Source organism: Panthera onca, chromosome C1 (assembly GCF_046562875.1).
Source record: "Panthera onca isolate mPanOnc1 chromosome C1, mPanOnc1 haplotype 2, whole genome shotgun sequence".
NCBI classification, from domain to species: Eukaryota; Metazoa; Chordata; class Mammalia; order Carnivora; family Felidae; genus Panthera; species Panthera onca.
The window spans coordinates 179,786,263-179,809,257 of record NC_138346.1 but is presented as its reverse complement, the minus strand read 5'-3'; the positions used below and the strand labels follow the sequence as shown (position 1 = coordinate 179,809,257).

Sequence of the window (22,995 nt, the reverse complement as noted above, 5' to 3'; positions counted from 1 at the left end):
ACAAAAGTACACCCTCAAACAAAAATACACACCTCTTTTTTATTAGTACCCTTACAAAATTGTAGGCACAATGGAATCCTCGGGAGACTGCAGGCTCCAGAATGCAGTGCGGCCACCTGCACCTGCCGCATTTCTATTGGCAGGCGCAGAGCAGGCTGGGTTTTGTAGTTCGTATATGCGCTCTCCACGATAGGCTGCTCTGGTGAGAGAGAAAGAGAGGCGGAGCCGGTTGTGTCACGTGGGCCCCGCTCCCGCCGCCGCTGCTGCCGTCGTCTTTCTCTGTCTCGACTGAGGCAGCCATCTTGCTCTTGCCGCGTGCTGTTGTTGGAGGACCCTCCCTGCTTCAGGTGAGACCCCCGGCGGTCCCGCCACTCCACGGCCATAGGCCGCTGCGCACGGTCTCCCCCCGCCCTCTTTTTCCGACACCCGCCAACCATTCGGGCTGCCACTTCCGCCGTGGCGGGCCGAGTGGGGGCGGAGGCGGCTGGTTTGGCTTGTCGGTTACCGGCGGCGCAGCTGGGGGTCGGCACCTGAGGGAAGGTCCCCAGCACCATCGCCCCCTATGGGGGCGAGCGGGGACCCGCGGTGTTGCCTCCCAGATCCAGTCCCAGGAGGCGGGTTACCCCCGCCTCTCTCCTGTTACTCTATTCACAACAACAATGCTGTGACAACAGCCTATCTGTTGTCATCTCGTTTGATCGTCCCACTCTACAGATAGGGAAACTGAGGTTAGCAGCCCCCGGCCCCCAAGCGCTTGGGACTGAATTCCGTTGCAGCTCTGTTCACCTCGCAATGGCAGTATTTACAATTCTGATTCCCTCTCTGAGACATTGCCTTGTCCATCTCGATAGCCCCATCAAACTGCCTTGATGCATAGTAGGCTGTCAGGAAACAGATGATTGACCGACGGGCACCCTGTTACACAGCTAGTGAATGGCGGTTTCAACTTCCGTTCCCACGTTCTTTCACTTATACCATAGATGTTCCCTCGGGAGTGGTAACAATAGTTACCAGTTTTTGAATATATACTGTGAACCATACCCTGTGCTTGTTAACTTAACCTTTAACCTTTAAAACAGCCCTGTGAATTGTGTAGTGTTAAACCTTTTCTAATACAGAACGAACACAAGTTCAGAAAGTAGAATACCTTTCTGAAGTCTTAAGGGGTAGAACCTTGATCCTTTTGATTACAAAACTTGTGCCTCTGTTAGAGGAACCCCACATAATAAAAAGTCAGGACAAAGGATTGAAATTATTTTATCTGTGTAAACAAAAAGAAAGTGCCTAGCATAATGCTTGGAACTTAGGCACTCAATAAATATTGATCAGAACCTCATTATTTACACTTTTCTTGAGTCCTTGAGTAAAGGGCTAACCGATCCTAGGATCCCCAAGGAAGAACGCAGTAATTTATGTTCTTAGGAAGTTCTTCCTTTTGGGTCTAGGAAGTGACTTGTCCCTTCTGGACCTTCATTTCCAAATCTGTTAAATTAGGAGGGAGGTGAACTGTTTTATTTGTTCATAATTTTTTTATACCCGCTGCTGCTTGCAGGTATTTGAGATGGCCTCACATACAAGACAGGAATAATGGGTACAATGAAGTAAAGGTTGGTCGAAGAATAGGGAATTAAGCCAGGTGATCTTTGAGGTCTAGTCCAGGATCTGAGCTTAACACCTCATCTCTCATAGACTGAGTCCAGTCCTCTTTTCTCCTTCAATTCCACATACCCCAACCTGCTAATAGACAAAGGACCATCTTTCTTTCTCCCCTTCCCCTTTGAGAACCTCCCTAAAATGCTTTTTCTCTGAGATAATTCTTGGGAACAAGTTTTCTGTTACACTGATTACCTGGAATGGAAATCTGTTCTTTCATCAACACATTGATGTAAAGAGTTAATTTTGTTTTTGCTTTTGTTTCAAACAAGTCAAGACTCTTTATCTTGACTTCATTCTCTTGTTTTCCATCTCTTTTCTTGGGGATTGTTACTTCAAAATGCAGAAGAGCCCCTAAGGTTTACATTGTATCTAGTTCTAATATTTTCACTTCCTCCCTTTTTTGTAAAAAAAAAAAAATTCCTTAGGCTCTATACTAAGTTCACTATACTTTCATGGCCACATTCCTTTGAGAAAAGTGAATATTGGTCCTCTTCTATGGATATTGAGTATAGACATTGGGATTTGCATCAGCAAATTTAATTAAGTCTGGCAGAGTTGAGATTGACCTACACCTAAGCCTTCTGGCTTTGTACTCCTCCTGTAACAGCGTGTTTTTAGCTGCTTGAGCATTGTGATACAGTGCTGAGTAAAGATTGAGGAACTATAAATTCTGAATGTTATTTGGGAACTGGACTTTATTTGGCCTTGAAGCATGCATGTATATATGTATGTATGTATGTGTGTATGTATGTATATATATATATGTACACACACACACACACACACACACACACACACAAGTTAGTGCTCCAGTGGTGTCAGAAAACAGAATTAGTACTTATATAATCTTTATTCTCTTTCATCTCTCAAATGAAGACATTATCTTTTTCATGTGAATGATAATTATAAAGAGGTTAGAGAATTGGCCAAAAAAGGTTTGAGAACAGCCTTTATTCCCTCTCTCACATCTTGGTAATGATCTCTTGTTCCACAGAACAAGTAAAACAAGACTTTTAACCTTGGCTTTTATTTGTTTATATAGTGTGGAATGTTACAACCCATTATAAACTTAACTTTTTTTCTCTAGTCAGGAATATCACTGACCAGATTAGGTTTTATGGCTTTATAATTTTCTTAAGAGTTTTCAAAATCAAAATTGGCCTTAAAAAAGCTATTTCTAAGACTCTCCTCCCCACTAAGCACTCACAAAAATTTAGTATTAATGTAGCAGAGATGTTTTTGTCAAATTGTGCAGTGAGGAATTTTACCCAGTGTGCAAGAATATCTTGACAAGTCTGACATACTATATCAGTGCAAGGTATTGAATGAACTCTGTGGAAAGGGCTGCTGAAGTGCTTAATGTCTGAAAATCTGGCTCTCTTTTCCTGTTATTAACATACCATCTGACCTTGAATAGAAGATGTGACTCCCTCATATCTTGACAGCTAGAGAGCCTATTGTTGAATTTCTTCTTTGTCCTGCTTTTTCTTCTTCTTCTTTTTTATTTTTCTATTTATGGGCACAAGGTTATTTATGGCTCATTTATTATTTGACAGAAAAAAATCTACTTAAAGGTTGTGCTGGTAACATTTGGTAACTGCTCTCTGTTGTAAAAACCTTTGGGGGAAAAACTGGCTTGTCTATAGAGATTTTCTAATTGGTTAGGTTTTACTGAATGCCCAAGAACTGAATTATGCATTTAAGGAGGGATCCTCAAATAGGTAACTTTGAATCCTATTCTATTTTATGTTTGTGTATTTGACTCCCTGGTGGTTTTATTTAATTTTTATTCTCTTAATATCTGGTTTATGAAGCGAGAACAAGTTATTAATATTTATTAAGACTATATAGACAGTATTAATATGATCACAGTGGTAATGCCTATTGCAAGCCTAGTGAACCAGAAGGTACTGTTGCATAAACAGTTATTTTATTTTGGTAAAACAGTGATTTTAACAAATGTATTTTTCCCCCCCTAGATTTACCAACAGCATGAATCAAGAAAAGTTAGCCAAACTTCAGGCTCAGGTCCGGATAGGGGGCAAGGTGAGTGTGGCATAAGAAAAATTGATAGGAAAATGTATTATCAGAAAGTAGTATTATTTTGGATTTGTGGTCATTGAAAATCTAAAATCTTTTCAATAATCAAGATCAAACCACATTCCAATTTGAAAAAACTTGTCTAGATTTAATATAGGTAACTAGAAGACTTCTCTCTCTGGTGGTGCAATGTTAATAGCCACCTTTGTTTGAATCCTCTTAACATCTGGTAGTTATGTGACATGAACAAGTTACCCAACCTTGTTAAGCTTCCATTTTCGCATGTGCAAAATAGAAAAAATCCTGCATAAGATACATCTAAATATTAGAGTAATACTTATAAAACACCTATCTGGCACAGAATAGATACTTAATAAATGAGAGCTGTTATTATGTTAGACTCATTTACAGGGCATCCCAGATGTTGAGGTTACCTTATCTTGACTGGATACACCTATTTGTACAGTTAGGCTTATAAGTGGTTTAACTGGAGATGCTCAGACTGATTATACTTTTTTCATTGCTGGGTTTTCCTCCCAAATTCCTGTCTGTTCTTTGTTGGTCAATATAAGCATGAACATTCTTATTCCATGTATTTTGAAGCCCAAAGAAAAGCTTGTTCTGAGAATCTTTGATTCCCTTCAGCTCTTGCCCCAGGCTTAAGAAGAATACTCTGCCCTTATGTCTGCCTAGTACAATATTTGTAAAAGGAAAAGAAATAGTACTTAGCTCAGACCTGGAAGGCGGTAGGTAGGACACTATGTAGCAACTCTACCTGTCATTTACTTTGATGATTACCACAACTCCTAAGAATGGAGATAAAAGGGGAAGGAAAGAAGTGACTAGTACTTTCTCCTTCTTCCACAGTGACACAGGTATAGGACTCTGGAGTCATATTAACATACTCATGTAACTAAAGTAGTCACATGGTAGCATCAAGTCTAATGCAATGTACAAATGAAAAAACTAGGGATATTCAGGAACCATAGAATATACCTGGAAGAGCTTGATGCAGCACCTCACTGTTACACATTTTAAACCAGATGGTTCATACATTCATTCATTTAACTAGTTTACTGAGCACCTACTATGTGCTTGGCACATAGTAGATAACCTAGTCAGGGTTTTCTTCTCTTGACATAGCTAAGCTTGGAAGAGAGATGTGCTCACAGTTACACTACTGGGTAGTAAATGTTAAAATGAAGTACAAGGTGCTTTTGCCTAGGAGGGACAAGGAAGTCATCACTGAGCCGAGATTTGGAAAACAAACAAGAATTTATCACTAGGTAGACTGGTGAGGGTGAGGGTGTGAGGTGACGAGGGGATTGTTATTCTCATACATGCTAAGGCACCTAAGATGCTGAGATAACATGGTGCTTAATGGAATGGCTTGTTTTAGTTTGGTACAGTTAGAGTTTAGACTATCCAATGGATAAAGAATGATAGGAAACTAAACAACCAGGTAATCATAGTCTTATATGCCATATTAAGGAGGTTAGGATTTTATCCTATAGGCAAGGGGCAACTATTGAAAGATTTTAAGAAGAATAGTCATTTTAGAAAGGTAGGTGCTAGCAACATGGAAAATGGAAATGAAATAGAAGTCTGGCATAGAGGAGAACGATTGAAAGGCTGCTGCTGTAGTATATGGAACACAAATTTAGGAGTTGGAATTGACATGACTCAGAATACAGAGGAGGGATGACCCCCAGATTTCTGGTTTTAAAGACTAAATATATGGTGGTACTACCAGCTACAAATCTAGGAAGAATAGTTTGGTGGACTGGTAAGCTTTTAGACATATTGAATTTGAGGTACTGAGGATCATTTCATTTGAGCAAGCGATTGAGCTTTCCCTGAGTCAGGAATGTTTCACAAATAAACGAGGATCTATGAAAATAGTCCTCCTAGTCCATCCTCCAGCAACTGGATTTTGTCACATCCTCTGCTGCTACTCACAGAGCTCTCTTTCACTCCCATCAGCATTGCTGAGACGGTAGTCCCTGCCTACTGTATAAGGCTGGTTCCCTGAGTACTGCGGGAACTACCCAGAGAATGAAATCTCTCTTCCTTTCCCCTTACTCCTGCCAGGTGTCAGAAAGATTTAGCCCTCAAGACATAGGCTTCTTTTGGTAATGTTTTATTTTTGCTGTAGGTTACATTTTTGTAAATTGGCCCAGGAATTTAATCCATTATTTTAAATAACTTTTCAATGGAAATCTATATTGAGAGTTTCGAAGTATCCATTTAGAAATGAGCTCTTTCTGTCTTTGTGAATAGTGTAATTTTCAACCTATTTGCTCAGGCCAAATTTCTAAGCATCATTCTAGATTCCTTTTTTCCTCATATCCCACATCCGGTCTATTAGTATGTTGGTTCTTCTGATAGTCTAAGATCTCACCATCTCCATTGCCAGAACCCTCATCTCTCGTCAAGACTGCTACAGTAGCTTCCTGATTGATCTCATTGTAGTCCATTTTCTACAGCAACTTCAGTCATCTGTAAAAATCATAATAAAAATCATAAATGAGATCAAATCATTCCCATGCTTAAAACCTTCCTATTGCAATCAGAATAAAATCCACCTGCTGCCCATGGCATTCTAGGCTACATGATTTGGCCCTTGCCTGTCTTTCTGACTGCATTTTCCTCCTCCTCCTTTGTTCATTCTGCTCTAGCCATAACTGACCTGCTTTCTCTCTGTAGAAACAATAGGTTCACTCTTGTTTCATTCTGCTTGGATCACTCTTCCCCTAGATCTTCCCATGGGTCTCAGCTCATAATGTCACCTCTTCACTGAACATTCTAATAAAATAGTGCTTTGCCCTCACCCAGTAAATATTCTTATCACTGTTTTTTTTCCCCTTACTACCCTTATCCCATTTGAAAGGATCTGATTTGTTTATGTATTTATTGACTTTTCCCTCTCATGTATGCTCTTTGAAGTAAGAACTTTGTCTTTTTCATTCCTAGATTCTAGGAATCTACAACAGTCATATAGTAGAAATTTGATGCTTAATTATGTCAGAATCTTCAAAATTTCAGAATATCTTTAGACTTAATTTTATTGTCAGGGGGTGGTAGGTACTGTAAAAAAAACATTCCTTGTAATGTTTGGAAGTTGTTATAAAACACTAAATTACCTTGAAGTTATAAATTATTTTTATTAGAAAACTTTTGAAACATTGAAATGATAAATGATAAATGGATATTTAGAGAATAAGAACTGGCTAGAACTGACCCTCAGAAATCTGGGTTAGGTTGACAATCACAATTCTGAAAAGTCTTCTTAGTTGTTACTATTAAGTCAGCAATTTCTTACATGGATTTTAATTAGAATAGGAAGTTATGTGACTGCGGTTACCAGATGCAAGCATCTTAACACTTCTGTTTGGTTATTTTTCAGGGTACAGCTCGCAGAAAGAAGAAGGTGGTACATAGAACAGCTACAGCTGATGACAAAAAACTTCAGAGTTCTCTAAAAAAACTGGCTGTGAATAATATAGCTGGTATTGAAGAGGTACGGTCATTTTGTAAATTGTTAAATTGTGTGGACATATGGCACATTCACAAATATCCACACTTTTTGAATGTAAAATATCAGCTTAGAAGAATCTGATGTTGTCACTCAGGTAGCTTTGAAGAACTAGCTGTTGAATTTGCCGATTGTATAAAAATGGCTGATTGTAAAAAAATAATTTTAGTGGACGGTTAAGGAATTCATCATACTTTTTGGACTCAGAATTTGCACATATGACAAAATTATGGAACTACTCTTGAATTTTCATGCAAAGTAACATTTTTTTCTAATAATATAGAAATAAAGAAACTCCAAGATTTCTTCAAATAAGGTGGACTTTTTTCCCATAAGAGCACCTTTCTACTCAACAATATCTCTTTAATTACCTCAGCCAAGAAGCTCTAGTAATAGCCTTTCATGGATTGGATTTCTTATTAGACCCTTTCCAGAAATTATTGGCTACATTTTTTAAATCATTTTATTATATGTTGGTGATACTGCTTTTCTCAAATATGAAACCAAAGACTGATGTTATTTCAAAAGATACTCAAGAAAAATGATGATAACATCAACTATTTGTGATCTGTTACCATCTAGAGTCACTTCTGCCTGATGATTCATTTCCCATAGTAATCAATGTTTAAATTTTCACTGCCATAAATTACATTGAATGTTTAAATTATACTTAATGATATCATTACTTTGTATGGTACCACCCCACAATTTTTAACAGATTGTTAATGCACACGTGCTGTAAAACAGATCAGAAATAATGTGGAGTCAAGGATCACTAAGAAATAGCAGAGTACCAAAGAAAAGGCAGTGAAATGGCCACATGTTCCTTCTAATATGCATGTATGAATAAATATTACTACACTATTTAATTCTGCATTGTACTTTCAAAATTAGTATACTGAAGTAGTAGAAAATGTAAGCCACATGTATCTTTTTTTCCTTTTAGCTTGATGTGCCTGTGCATTCTTACTCTGATAAAGTTAAGAACTTCATTTGCAAGTCTTGAAATTAAGCATTTTATATGCATTTTTCCTTCTGAGTTATTGAAAACTTTTATATATCTTTATTGACCTAAAATAATTTTCAGAGAGATCATTCTCTTTATCTGGGGTATATATGAGAGAAAAAAAAAATCTCAGCCTCTCTTAAAAAATCTAAAGCTTGGTAAAAAAGAACAATTTGTGGGGTGCCTGGGTGGCTCAGTTGGTTAAGCGTCCAACTCTTGATTTCGGCTCAGGTCATGATCTTACAGTTGTGAGATCAAGGCCCACATCAGGCTCCGCACTGAGCATGGAATCTGCTTAAGATTCTCTCCTAGGGGCACCTGGGTGGCTCAGTTGGTGGAGCATCCGACTTCAGCTCAGGTCATGATCTCATGGTTTGTGGGTTCGAGCCCCATGTTGGGCTCTGTGCTGACAGCTTGGAGCCTGGAGCCTGCTTTGGATTCTGTGTCTCCCTCTCTCTCTGCCCCTCCCCCACTCATGCTTTGTGTGTGTGTGTCTCTCTCTCTCTCTCTCAAAAATAAATGTATAAAAAAAATTTTTTAATGAAAAAAAAAAAAGATTCTCTCTCCTTCTGCCCCTCTCCCCAGCTTGCTGTCTTTTTTTCTAAAAAAAAAATACACAATAAGCTGCAATAATAGACAATAACTCTAATAATGTTAAACCTAAACAACTTGAATTTATAAGTGTTTTGGCAGTCTTCCGTCTTCGCCTACATTTCTACTCTCCAACTACCACCCACCCCACCCCACCACTTCAGCACTACTGATATTTTAAATCAGACAATTCTTTATTGAGGGAACTGTCCTGTGCATTGGAGGATGTTTAGCAGCATCCCTGGCCTATACCCATTAGATACCAGTAAGCTCCCCCCAAACCCTCCCCCCAGTTATGACAACCAAAAATATCTTCAGACTTTGTCATATTCCCTGGGGGACAAAGTCACCCTTGGTTGAAAAATAACTCTTTAGAGAGGAAAAGATTCCATTTATACCGCCATGATGTATAGATTTAACTGTGTAATATCTCCAAGGGCATGTTTGTCTTTTTTTTTCTTTTTTTTAAGTTTATTTTGAGAGAGAGAGTGTGAGCAGGGGAGGGGCAGAGAGAGAGGGAGAGAGTGAATCCCAAGCAGTCTCCATACTGTCCAGAGCCTGATGCAGGGCTACATCCCACAAACCATGAGATCGTGACCTGAGCTGAAATCTAGAGTCAGATGCTTAACTGACTGAGCCACCCAGGCACCCTCAAGGGCATGTTTTTCTAAATGTTTGTTTTTGTTCAGATTTGGGACACTTTATGGTTCTTATAATTAATAAAACTTTTCATGGTTGGATAGCATTAATTTTATAAATGTTTTATAATAAAATAAGGAAATCAGTCAACTAACAGTTTTGATTTTTTCAGTATACAGCTAAACTTGTTACAATGCTGTGCTGAGTTGATGGTATTACTGCAGTTGAAATTTTCTTAATAAAATATTTAATGATAGTCAACACTTAGTGAACATCTACTGTGTGCCAAACATTTTGCCAAGGACTTGCTAGGCAGTAGTGGAACTTATTATGATCTAGTAGGGAAACTAATTGGTTAACTAGACAAATACAAATTATCCCATTTCAGCTTCACAATATCTCTTTGAATCAGTTGTTGTTGGCTACAGATGAGAAAGCTGAGACAGAATTAGGTACCTGCCCAAGATCACATAGCTAGTAAGTATTGGATTCCAGATTTGAACTAAAGTGTGTTAAAACCAGAGTTCATTCTGTTCATCAATTTATCCTGCTTTTGGTCTTTTTTAGTTGTACTTTCTTATATCCACTCTTGGCCTTTTCCTCTCTTCCTATCTCCCTGTCCATCAACACCCACCCCCTTCCCACCTTATGCCCTGTAATATTGAGCACCTACCATGGAGAATTCATTAGTTACACCATAACAGATAAATCCCCAACAGTATTTCCAAGGACATTGCTGTTTCTCTTTTTTTCAGGTCTTAATGCAGACATTATTTCTTCCAGAAACCTTCTTGTTAGCACCCATATACACTTGTGTAAAGAAGGGTTAGATGCCTTTCCTATGTGCCTTCGTAACATACTTTTATTTTACATAATATACTTTTATATAATATACTTTCATTATAGCATTTATTAAACTGCAGTGTGAATTCCTTTTTGTTGGTACTACTGATGCAATTCTAACCTTTTGAGGAGTCATAGCTCCAAAACATTTCACAGAAAATTAATGCTACATAATAATCATTACTACTTTCATTGCACCCCTACCCTGTGTGTGTGTGTGTGTGTGTGTGTGTGTGTGTGTGTGAGAGAGAGAGAGATGTATTCCAGCCCTCACAGACTAATTATACAGAGAAAATATGTATAAAAATAATTAACAATGCAAGGTAACAGGTATAAAATTTCTGAGTATTTGAACCTAAGATGGGAAGGAGTTTTACTTTTTTCGTACTTCTCCCTCTTTCTAAAATTGATTTTTTGAGAACTAAAATATTCGTACTTTATATAACACTTTGCAGATTTTGTGTAGGAATATCTAGTATACTATATATAACATGGTTTGCCTCAAACATCATGTTTTTTGTTACTATATTTAAAGTAGAGTTTTTTTTCAAGAAAATTTTTTAAACAAAATGATGACACATACTGGGTTTAAAAACAGCTCTTCAGAGGGAGAAAAGAAACTACTGCATTCAATGTAAACATGAAAACATGTACAGAAGTTTTCAGAAACACAAAGATGTGAAAAAAATATATCTTAGAATAGAAGAAACACATTACTGATTACAATTTTGTTATCTTTAGTTTCTTTAGTTTCAAACAATGTTTGAAACTTGTTTCAAAGTGCTGAACTCCGGGGTGCCTCGCTGGCTTAGTCAGTAGAGCGTGTGACTCGAGCTCCACTTTGGGTGTAGATTTTACTTTATTATTATTTTTTAAGAAGTTTATGTATTTTGAGAGAAAAAGAGAGACAGAGGGGATGAGGGCAGGCACAGAGAGAATCCTGAGCAGCCTCTGCACTGTCAGCGCAGAGCCCAATGCAGGGCTTGAACTCATAAACAGTAAACTATAGAGTTTACTGTTAAAATAAAAACAATGCAAGGGGGCACCTGGGCGGCTCAGTCTGTTAAGTATCTGATCTGGATTTTGGCTCAGGTCCTGATTTTGTGGTCATGAGAATGAGCCCCATGTCAGACTCTGTGATGAGAGCACAGAGCCTGTTTGGGATTCTCTCTCTCCCTCTTCCTCTCTCTCTCTCTCCCTCTCTCCCTCTCTCCCTCTCTCTCTCTCTCAAAATAAACATTAAAAAAAAAAAAGTGCTGAACTGTGAGGAATATGCTGTCTTTTTGTTTTTTGGCAGTTTAAGAAAAGCAGATAAAAACTTTCAAAAAGATAAGACACCACTGTCATTGTTGTAGAACAAAAATAATATTACTATGTTTTCTGTACTTAGACATTCAAAACATCAAACAAGTAGAAAGTACTCAGTTTGTTGGGAGGGGAAGAGGAACATTGACAGTGGGTTCCAAAAACTCATGGAATGTACTTCTGCCAAGTAAAGTTTTAATCTTACTTTCTAAGCTGTTGGTGTTGGCGATTTTCCCCCCCTCAAAGCTTAATTTATGTCTTCAGAAACTTTAAAAACTGAAGGACTGTTTGGATTATGAATCTCTTGTCTTTTATGTATTCACTAGTTTATTGATTTGGTGTAATAAATTAGTCATCTATAGATCTCTTTTACATGTTACCAAAAAGAAATACACAGCTGTCAAAAAGTAAGGGGCAGGGGAGTGTCAGAGACTGTCTCATACAAAAACCAAGTAAATAACCAGGTTTTTGGAGGGAATTCCTAGGCAGACTCCAAAAGATTTATAACCCAGGACTAAATTTCTAAAAATGGTTTATATTCTATGACATTTGAAGGTATTTGGATGTGCTTCTTATTTGGTATTCTGGTTGAATATAGTGACCTGTCTTCATCTGATAACCTAAATCTATCAAACAGTGGGATCTGTTGCATTTCTTGGAAATGATTAATTTTATCAGATTTATTTGGTAAGAAACATCACCAAAAATCTGAATTTCAGATTCAGATGGCCTAGTTGCTTTGTAGAGTTTTATGTTCAGAGGACATCTTCTCTTGTACCTAGGATATAATTCTGCCTCTATGAAACTTTTCCTGTCTTTCCAGGCATAATTAATCAACCCTTTTCTCTATACTTCCACTGCCCTTACCTTAAATTGCTCTGCTATAATACATTTATTGTGACAACCTCATATTGTGGGATATAATGGTTACTTATTAACCACCAATTAGTGTCATCCCCCCTCCCCCCGCCCCCCCCTCCCCAGATTATAAGAGTCTTAACAGCAGGGATTGTGTTTATTTATCATTTTATAGTCTGTAGCATGCTAGCTCCCATGATGAATTTGTTTGGGGTCTATTAAGTTTAAGGGATACTGATTATTTGAGATGGAATTGTTCTCAAGAAGTTAGCCATTGGGGTACCTGGCTGGCTCAGTTGGTGGAGCATGTGACGCTTGATCTCAGGGTTGTGAGTTCAAGCCCCACGTTGGGCATAGAGATTACTTAAAAAAATTTTTTTTAAAAAGGTAGTCATAGGAAACTGGAGCTCAGGAGAACACATAAGGCTAAGAAATGTAGATTTTGTAATTGTACACATAAGTGTTACTGTTTATATTTTCTTCTTCCTGAGTCTTACTTTTCCTGAACCACTTGTACCAAAGGAAGACCTAAAGTTATTGGTGACTCTACACTACAATTTCTTCTCCCTCCAACTAGAGCCTCAGATACCAATTGGTGGACAGCTCTGGGTACCGGAGAGTAAAAGGGAAGCACCATGTCCCATTCACCTTATTCCATAGCAGCCTTACTTTATCTTTTAAGATCCTGCTTTTTGGGTTTGTGTTTTGTTTTTTACTACTTTTTTTATTATGGTAAAATATAACATAAAATTTGCCACTTTAACCATTTTTAAGTACAATTCAGTGGCACTAATTACAGTCACACTGTTACTCAACTACCATCATTATTTATTTCCAGAATTTTTCATCATCCCAAACAGAAACTCTATACTCATTAAGCAGTAACTTTCCATCCCCTCTTCCCCAGCCCCTGATAACCTCTAACCTACTTTTTGTCTCTGTGGATTTGCCTCTTGTACTTATTTCATGTAATATAATATTTGTCCTTTCGTATCTGGCTTACTTCACTTAGCATAATGTTTTCAAGGTTCATCCACATTTTAGCATGTATCAGAACTTCACTCCTTTTATAGCCAAATAATATTCTATTGTTTGAATAATACCACATATATCCATTCATCTGTTGGTGAACATTTTCTGATTTTGAAATAGCTTCCCCCCTCCAATATGAAAATATATTATCATTGTAGAAAATTACAGGTATATAGAAAATATGAAGAATGTTAACATTCAATCATAATCCCACTACCCAGAAGGGACTACTATTAGTTTTACATTTCTTTCCCATCTTTATATGCATATATTTTTAACATATTTGAGACTACAGCTGGAAGCACAATTTGGAATCTTTTTTTTCCCAAGTAGCATTATATCATAAAAATTGTTTCATATCATTAAAAAACTCTTCTTAATCATCACTGTAGATGTCTACATATATTCAGTAAATGGATATACTGCTATTTAGTATTTCTTAATTTATAGTACATTAAATGCTTTCATAATAAGAGAACCATATGTTGGACTTCAATATACATAATATGTATCTTCATCTCTGATTTCCTTCAGAGAGATTCTTGGAAATGTAGTAACTGGCTGAACAAGCATGAACATTTTAGAATTCTTCATCCATGTTGCCAAATTGCTTTTCAAAAAGGTTATGCCATCTTACTCTATAGCATAGCTGTGGAGAATCCCATCTCATCAGACTCTTGCCACCAGAACATAAGAGAAAATGATCCTAGCTTATCATACAGTTTAATGACAGCTGTTAGCTTTAGCTCATATCAACAATAGTAGGTTATGCTTCATATTATGCTTTAGAAATAAGCAGGTGCTGAGCTTAGAAGCATTGAATGTGAAAGATACTGATTTATGAGAGTGCGCCCCAAGCCCATAATCTTCAAACTGGTATATCCCTTAGCCTCACAAAACCCCACACTTGTGTGTCCTCTTCTTAAAATGTTTACTATTTCACCTTATTAAGATATAGGAGGAAGGCAATAAAGGGTGAATTACCTGATAAACATTTAAATACGACTACAGGGGCAGCTGGCTGGCTCAGTCAGTAAAGCATGCGACTCTTGATCTCTGGGTTCTGAGTTTGAGCCCCATGTTGTATGTGGCAATGACTTGAAATTAAAATCTTAAAAATAAATATATAAATGCTACTACATACAGGAAGGAGTAGCAGAAAAACTTGATTTTTAAGACAGTTGTCAATTCTCAGAAGTGCAACTACCTGACCTAGTGGGGACTTGGATACAAAAAAAAAAAAAAAAAAAAAAGGAAGAATTTAAGCTTCCTTTCTGAACTGTGAGGGCAATTGTCAGCAAGAGATGTAGAGTCAAGTATAACTTTGTGAGCCTCCTAGAGCCATAACAATTTACTGCTATGTAGGAATAAAGCATCAAATTTACCAGCTAGAAGGGTTACTGTGATTAATATATGTGCCCTACTCAGAGGTGAGCAAAGGTAAGGGTTGTTAAGGTTTTGATAGCAGCATAATGGGGCCACCCAGCAGTTGCTAGGAATGACTTAAAATTCCCCTGAATTCTGTCAGGCATTCAGGCTGATTCTGAAAAGTCAGAACAATAGGAAAAGTCCAGCCAAAGATGCAGCTCAGCAGGTTCTGGGCATTTTCATCAAGACCACTACTGGAGTTATTTCTAAAACTTGAGATGACCCCTCATCTAGCATTTGGGGAGTTTAATTCTGACAGTATCCAAGATTTGAAATTGTATTGGAGGTGTTAATTCATTTGGCAAATGTGAGTGACTATTATGTATTGGACACTTAGGGGCATACTATGTCTAGTAAGGCATGGTCTCTGATGGCAAGATGTTTACCTTCTAGTAAGGTCAAAGACTTGCAAACACAATTATCCTACAAGACAATTCCATATAATTGCAATACCCATGAAGTACAGAAAGTGCATAAACAACCTTAAATTTTCACAAAGAAGCATCTGACTCAAGTCTTGGATAAATGAGAATTTGCAAGGTGGAGAAGCATAAAAAGGTTCTAAACAGTAAAAGCAGCATATGTAAATGTACTAGGCATGAGAGACCATTTTTTAATAACTACAAGACACATCAGTACTGTCCAAGCACCACCCGGTGCCTGGGTGGCTCAGTCAGTTAAGCGTTTGACTTCGGCTCTGGCTCCAGTTGTAATCTCACTGTGAGTTCCAGCCCTGTGTTGGGCTCTCTGCTGTCAGCACGGAGCCTGCTTCAGATCCTCTGTCCCACTCCCCATCCCCCCCCCCTTGCACCTCCCCTGCTCGCTTGTATGCTCTCTCTCTCTCAAAAATAAACAAAAAAAAAAGAAAATTCTACTTCCTCCATAGCTCAAGTAGCATCCTTTACCTTAAACTACCTGTTAAAGTGGAAAAAACATTTTGACATAAGGGGTTGTTAGATTGAAAAGGGACCTGAGTGCTGGCACAGTAGCTAATGTAATAGTCTTTGTTTCCTTGTCTGCTCCTTATTTTTACACTGTATATAGACTAGGTATGACTTATTCTGACTAAGCAGTGGTAACTGGAAAAGGTGAAGTCTCCTTATGAAATGTGTACAATTTGTATTGTGAATTTAACAAGGTCCTTAATCCCTTCTTTTGCTTCTAAAAGGGTAGGGGAAGTGTCTAACTGATCTTGCTCAACCCAACAATTCATCCTTTGATAGTTTCTAATAGCTTGAGTCTAGAAGCCTTATATAATCATGTTATTTGCTCAGTAGAGAGGAAGGAATGGTAGATAGAAATAAAATATTTTGGCCTTCTTTAACTTAAAGTACTTCATTTTCTATTCTAAAATTAACTAAACTTGGGGCGCCTGGGTGGCTCAGTCGGTTGAGCTTCCGACTTCGGCTCAGGTCATGATCTCACAGTTTGAGATCTCATGAGTTTGAGCCCCGCATCAGGCTCTTTGCTGACAGCTCAGAGCCTGGAGCCTGCTTCAGATTCTGTGTCTCCCTCTCTCTCTGCCCCTCCCCTGTTCATGCTCTGTCTCTCTCTAAAAAATAAATAAAAACATTAAAAAAATTTAACTAAATTCTTCACCCCTTTCTGGACCTTTCTCTTCATGAAGCTACATCTTTTGTGCAACCCCATTTAAAACAACCATTTATAAATTTATTTCTGTTTTACAGTCTGAGATGGAATTCATCCTGCTTTTCACACTAAACTCAGCATATTTTAAACTACTAAGATATGACTTAATATTTAGCCTTTGATAAAGAAGCTTGAACAGAAGAAAAATCATGATTTTTTTTTTTTTGGCCCTGTGTTAGCTTCTTGTTTTGTAGCTAGCAAGATATATATTATCCATATATCTGTGTCAGTTTTCTTTTACATTCTCCACTTAGCCTATATTCTGAGATAAATTGCTGGCAAGCTTTCATGGGGCCAAAGAATTGAATTCTTAAAGGCAAATAAACAATTTTAAGAATGAGAATGACACATGCAGAGGGAGAGAGGCCAACCAAGAAACAGACTTTTAACTATAGAGAGCAAACTGATAGTTACTAGAGAGGTGCATGGGGGGATGGGTTAAATAGTTGATGGGGATTAAGGAGGGCACTTGCTATGATGGACACCAGGTGATGTATGTAAATGTTAAATCACTATGTTGTACACCTGAAACTAATATAACACTGTATGTTAACTTGAATTAAAATAAAGTGAAAACTTTAAAAACATTAAAAAAAAATAAAAGAATGACATCATAGGAAGGAAACTAAACAAAGTTGGGAACCCAGGTTCAAGTTCTAGGTTTGCATGTAACTATTTATCCTTGAATATTTGCTTAGCCAAGAGCTCTTGCCTTTAGTATTTATTTCTCTCACGAGATTTGAACTAGAAAACCTCTTAAGTTCAACAAATTTATGGCATGACTTTTGGAACAATATTGATTTCAAAATCTCTTATGACTTTAACATCTGTAAATAAAAAATATCTCAAATGCTAATATTTCAGACTTTTCAGTCCTGGAAATATTGTAGAAATCCTTTATTAAAATTATGTGATTTGGTCTTGATTTGGAAAATGGAGTCCTACCATATCTTTATTCATTTCCCATACTAGAATTATGTAATTCTAGGATAGATACAGAACAACATCCCATTTCATATCCACTATGCCACCTCCTTCTCAAGCCGTTCCTCTTCCAAATTTTCAGCCACTTTAACATTAAAAACTTTTCTACCTAAACTTATACCTTCAGAACTATATAATTTTATCTTTTTCTAAAGTCAGTATAAATTATTTTTAACTCATAATGGTATTTGTTCAGAACAGTTGGATTGAATGCTTACTGTGTGTAATATGCATAATGGAACCTTAAGTATAATACCGATACTGGGAAAGATAAAGAATTCAAATAGTAATTTTTGTCAGAGAAAATTTGGGAAATTATTTGTGGAGCTTAGTTATAATTTTCCAGGGGATATGCCTTTATTTTCTCTGTGTTCCAGGTCTTTCCTGAAATTTAGAAGCCCCTTTGTTCCCCTTCCTTTCTGATGCTATCAGTGGTGATGATCACCTTTGAGGAAGAAAAGCCCACTTCCACTGACCATGGAGAATACACAGCATCTCTGCTTGATTTTGACAGGGGTAGTTTTTGGATGGATCATGAAATGCTTCTAAATTAGCCAAGAGTTAACTCTCCTAGCCTTTTTATATAATGAGCATGTTACCACCAAGGTAACTTGTCCAAGTGGAATCAACTACATAGTGGAATCACATTATTTACACTTTTAACTTATACAAATTTAACACCACTAAAACACAAATAAGAAAGTACATGAGTGAGAGAGAAAAATATTTTAAATAGCACATGTTTAACCTTCCTTTTCAGCAAGTCCCAGGCAATGGATAAAATCAAATCTGAAACAGTTGATTCATGTTGGTGAAAGCTACCAAAAGAATGTGAGGATGGTTTTAAAGATTTCCTGGTAATTGATAAAGCATGTTCAGGTGGCCAGCCAAGTTTGGAGAGCTTTGACATTTACAAGGGTTATTAAAGGTTGTTGAGAAGCTACATTTAGGAGTTAGAGGAACTGACAAAATCCTTTTCACAGAGTGACATGGTGAGAACAAGTTGAAATTTTTGTAAATTTATTAAGTATTCAAAGGAGTGAAACACCTGATTAAATTTCTGATGCTCTTTATGGATCTTCCGGGGTTGTTTTTACCATACGCCATTACCCCTTTACAACCTGTTGCCTAAGTAAGATGCTACCCCACCAAATGGTATCTGTACCAATTTAGTTTGATAGTGTAAATTGATTAAGATACTGGGTAATTTCATTAACAAGGCAGTTCTTGGCTGATAACTTCCATTATTTTTAAAATATGGTCATAAACTTCTTTTTCATAGTAGAAGTCTTTGAATTTAAAATCTAGATTCTATAATAAAATGTAATCTGTGCCACCTGCACCATTTTACTTTGTCATTAGGGTCTTTTTCCACCCATATCTACTGCTTACTACCTTGGGATTGTTAAAAAAAAAAAAACAACAAAAAACAAATGTAATTGGCTAAATCATTATTTAAACAGATACTGTTTTAGTTGTACCAAATATGTGATGTACATTTTGCTTCTGTGATCATACAGGTGAACATGATTAAAGATGATGGGACAGTTATCCATTTCAACAATCCCAAAGTCCAAGCTTCCCTTTCTGCTAACACCTTTGCAATTACTGGTCATGCAGAAGCCAAACCAATCACAGAAATGCTTCCTGGAATATTAAGTCAGCTTGGTGCTGACAGCTTAACAAGTCTTAGGAAGTTAGCTGAACAGTTCCCTCGGCAAGGTAGGTATTTCAGTTTAGTGTCTTTCCTTCTCCACCTCTGTTTAAAGAACCTAATGATTTAAAAGGTTTTCCATTTTATACTGGAAGGATTTGCTTGCATGTAAATTTTACTTTTAAAAATGTTGCTTTGCTTATATGTTTCATAATTTTTTGAGTTTGTTTCTTTAATAATTATGCAGTGTAGCATACTGAATATTCAGATACATTTCAGTAGTAATACAGATATGAGAGGTAATTACCTAAAAGGAAGGTGCCAGGATCTGCAGACCACATTTTATGGACAATATTTACTATTCACTTCTGACTAATGACAAGAAGATACTGTTATTACAGAACTATATTTTTGTTTAATATTGTTGATTGTACTATAGGTGCAGCAACCATAAGTTCTGAATTTCCAAGATAGTCCTGGTTTCAAATGTGTCTTCTCACCCCTAAAAATCAAAGAACCTGTTATTTCAGTAGCTAGATACTTTCTTACACCGAAAGAGATGGAAAAGGTCTTGAATATCGACTTTTGACTTGGAGCATATGGAATTTAAAGAATAAATTAACTGTAATGTGTTTTTACTCCAACTCATCCTGAATTATTTCATTTTTCATATAAATTTTACCTTGACTACCCATTGAAATTGCCAGCTATATTTAGTATATGCCTAATGAAGTTAAAGTTTTGATTTTACTATTAAGTAAAAAATATGGTATTAGATCAGACAATCTTTAGCTTTTTCCAAAGAACTATATAAGATTTAGACAGAAAGAATAAATATTACAAGTGTTCTATGAAGGCCTTTATTCTTCAGGACTAATTTTAAAATAACTTTTCGTAGTGTTGGATAGCAAAGCACCAAAACCAGAAGACATTGATGAGGAGGATGATGATGTTCCAGGTAAGTGACATTTCTTTAGCTTTAAGATTTTTAGCAGCCTGTTTATCACGTTTAATTCATTGTATAATGAGTTTCAGTTTTTGTTGATGGTAAGCTCATAAATTTAAACTGATTCACGACAATATGGATACATCTAATGAAAAAGAAAAAAAGCCCTCCCATTTAGAACTTAGAATCAGAAATTGTAACACAAAGCTCTGCTACCTGTGTTTGTTAAATTAGAATCACTGTGATTATAAATTTGCTTAGTTATTGTTACATTTCTGTGGGAATTATGATTGACATATAAAAATGCTGTTCACCTTAGTAGTTTGCATAGACTAAAAAAAGACTTACATTTCGTTAGGATTACTGTTTTAAAAACAGATAAATGAGGGGCGCCTGGGTGGCTCAGTCGGTTGAGCATACAACTCTTAATACCAGCTCAGGTCATGATCCCAGGGTCGTGGGATCGAGCCCTGTGTTGGGCTCCACACTCAGTGTGGAGCCTGCTTGAGATAGAAAAAAAAAAAAAAAGCAGATAAAGGAAGCATTATTAATAAGTGAAATGCCACCAGTTCATTTCTGCCTCTTGTCCTGTATGTTTTCAGGCTAATTCTAGTAGCAACAATTTTGTTGTTATTAGGGTTAGAAGTTAGGAATTTAATTTACCACTTTTTTTTTTTTCTTGTATCTTTTACTCATTTCCTTTTTTATTTTTTTCCAGATCTCGTAGAAAATTTTGATGAGGCATCGAAGAATGAAGCTAACTAAAAAATTTTTTCTGGTGTTTGGAAGCTGGCATGGACTAGATTTAACAAATCAGCTATGTGGTTCCAAAGTTTTACAGACATGGAGAACATCAACTGTTACTAGTTCAGTAATATAAATATTTTGTATATTAATAATGCTGTTTGTTCAGCATTTTTCGGTCATTTGATTTTGCATTTTGCACTTCCTCCCAGGATCTATTCTTTTGGTCAAAATACGAAGTATTGGTGCAGTTTGAGGGTGTTTTGGTGTTTGATTCTCAGTTTTTTGTTTTGTTTTTTGTTGGAGTATTTTTGGTGTGTGTATGTGTATGTATGTGTGTGGGTATGTGTGTATACAGTGGAGAGCAAATTGGAAAACAGTTCTATTTATCCTCCTTCTTCCCCCAGTAGAAATAAAACAAATCTTTACATTTGTTACTTTTTATTTTTTTCTAATAATGCAGAGAATTAATGAAAAGTGAGTATCTTGGATTTCAGATCTGAGGAGATTTTACCCTTGGAAGTTTGGTTAATTTGCTTGGTTAACATATTTTTCATACATTTCTCTGGGTTTAAAATGTCTTGAGATATTTTGCCACCAGCTCCATGTTGGCATAGTGGATAGCATATCTTTGGTGTGGTTGCCTTAGATTCACTTACCTAGTCAGACCCAGAAGATTTTCTTCTAGCTTTCTTCCTAAATGCCTTTTTCCCTCTCCCTTTGGTCTCCCAGTGGCCTGGTCAGCCTTTGGTAATGCTCTTCCTCATCTTCTACCTAGCCTGAGAAGGATGTTCTCCATATAGAGTTAAGTGAGTGCCTAATCCCCTCTTTTTGTAAGACATTTTTCCCCCATCTTGAGAAACAACAACTCCATCTTCAACTTTTTATTTCCCCGTTAATTTTATAGTTTGGTAGATTTCAAACTGGAATAGCTAGCATGTGCTTGCTAAATAATTTTATGCCAGCCTTATCCTGTATACTAGCTGTTCTTAATAGCAGGTGCAAAAATACCTGTTTCCAGCAAGGTTAAAGTGAGGAATGTTCTTTTGAGTCAGAACAAGATAGGCCATAGACTCATTCCCCAGCACAAAATGTCATTCTATGAAATGGTACTGGCCCCAGGAGGATTTCTTCAACCACTCTCCTACTATTGGTCTTGAACCTACCTCTGGATTGGATCTTACTGTTGTAGCTGCTCACAGCATCCTCCTGCATGCTTAGAGTAATGCTTTTGGGGGGACACTGGTAAAATACAGTATTTATTTTTTCACCTCCTTTCAGAAGACTCGGAGGTAAGTTGCATTCATTAATTCAAGATTCCCTCTTGCTGTCTGATGATAAAAGCTTGCATTTTGCCATATCAGCATTTGTTATAGCCAATATTTAAGGATAAGATTTAGAAAACCTGTCATTTCCTGGCCTACCAGCAAACTAACTGTGGCTTAACCTTGTAGCATATCAGCTTTTGTTTCAAGCTAGATATCTTTATTTGATATCTAAAGTGCAAGACCAACAACATATCAAGAGATCTATAGACAAGAAGGCAAAGCTCTTGTATTTTTTTCATCCAGACACTTCAATTTATTTTATAAATTTGTTCATTTTTCCTGTTCTGTTTTATATAATATATGGACTTAACTACAAAATAAAGTAACAGTAATAAAATAACAAAAGAGGATAATATTTCCTCTTGTGCTTCTCTTATTATTGTCTACAGAATTTCCTTCTTTTGTATTTCCTCTCTACTCCCCACCCTCAGATGAATTTTAGCCTAGTCATTATTTGACATAATGTTTCATCCATTGTTACATCAGTAGCTCTAAATATTCTACATAGTCCAGAATTCTGTTCTTCTGACTGTCCCTAAGGGGTACATTGTGGGGCAGAGAGGGTTATGGATACTTCCAAGTGGTTAAGGACATATAAGAGATAGTATAGCAAATTTTTAAAAAAAGAGCACTCGTCTGGAAGTCAGGAAACTTGGGTCCTAGTCTAGACTGTGCCATTAACTGTGTGACCTCGGGCAGGTGACCTAACTGCTCTGAAATTCATCATCAGGAAAGTGAGATGTTTCTAAATCTTAA

At 36.8% G+C, this 22,995-nt stretch overlaps 1 protein-coding gene across 3 annotated transcripts; it reads left to right on the top strand.

Moving 5' to 3' along the window:
* The first annotated feature begins 217 nt into the window (after positions 1–217).
* On the top strand, positions 218–21,344 carry BTF3L4 (basic transcription factor 3 like 4). 3 transcript variants are annotated; one of them, XM_060623211.2, is made up of 6 exons: positions 218–347; positions 3,636–3,702; positions 7,103–7,216; positions 19,088–19,289; positions 20,120–20,179; positions 20,886–21,344. In XM_060623211.2, exons 2-6 carry the CDS (start codon positions 3,649–3,651, stop codon positions 20,930–20,932), a joined length of 477 nt encoding a protein of 158 aa, XP_060479194.1. In that variant the 5' UTR covers positions 218–347; positions 3,636–3,648; the 3' UTR covers positions 20,933–21,344. The 3 variants fall into 3 exon arrangements, with proteins under 3 accessions (XP_060479194.1, XP_060479195.1, XP_078308038.1); XM_078451912.1 differs by lacking the exon at positions 218–347 and adding an exon at positions 710–728; XM_060623212.2 differs by lacking the exon at positions 3,636–3,702 and having other exon boundaries at positions 230–347.
* Positions 21,345–22,995: the final 1,651 nt, after the last annotated feature.

Coding starts and splice junctions, on each gene's coding strand:
- BTF3L4 (XM_060623211.2), top strand. CDS start 3,649: ATGAATCAAGAAAAGTTAGCCAAACTTCAGGCTCAGGTCCGGATAGGG. Junction 3,703..7,102: donor AGGTCCGGATAGGGGGCAAG/GTGAGTGTGGCA, acceptor GTTATTTTTCAG/GGTACAGCTCGCAGAAAGAA. Junction 7,217..19,087: donor ATATAGCTGGTATTGAAGAG/GTACGGTCATTT, acceptor GTGATCATACAG/GTGAACATGATTAAAGATGA.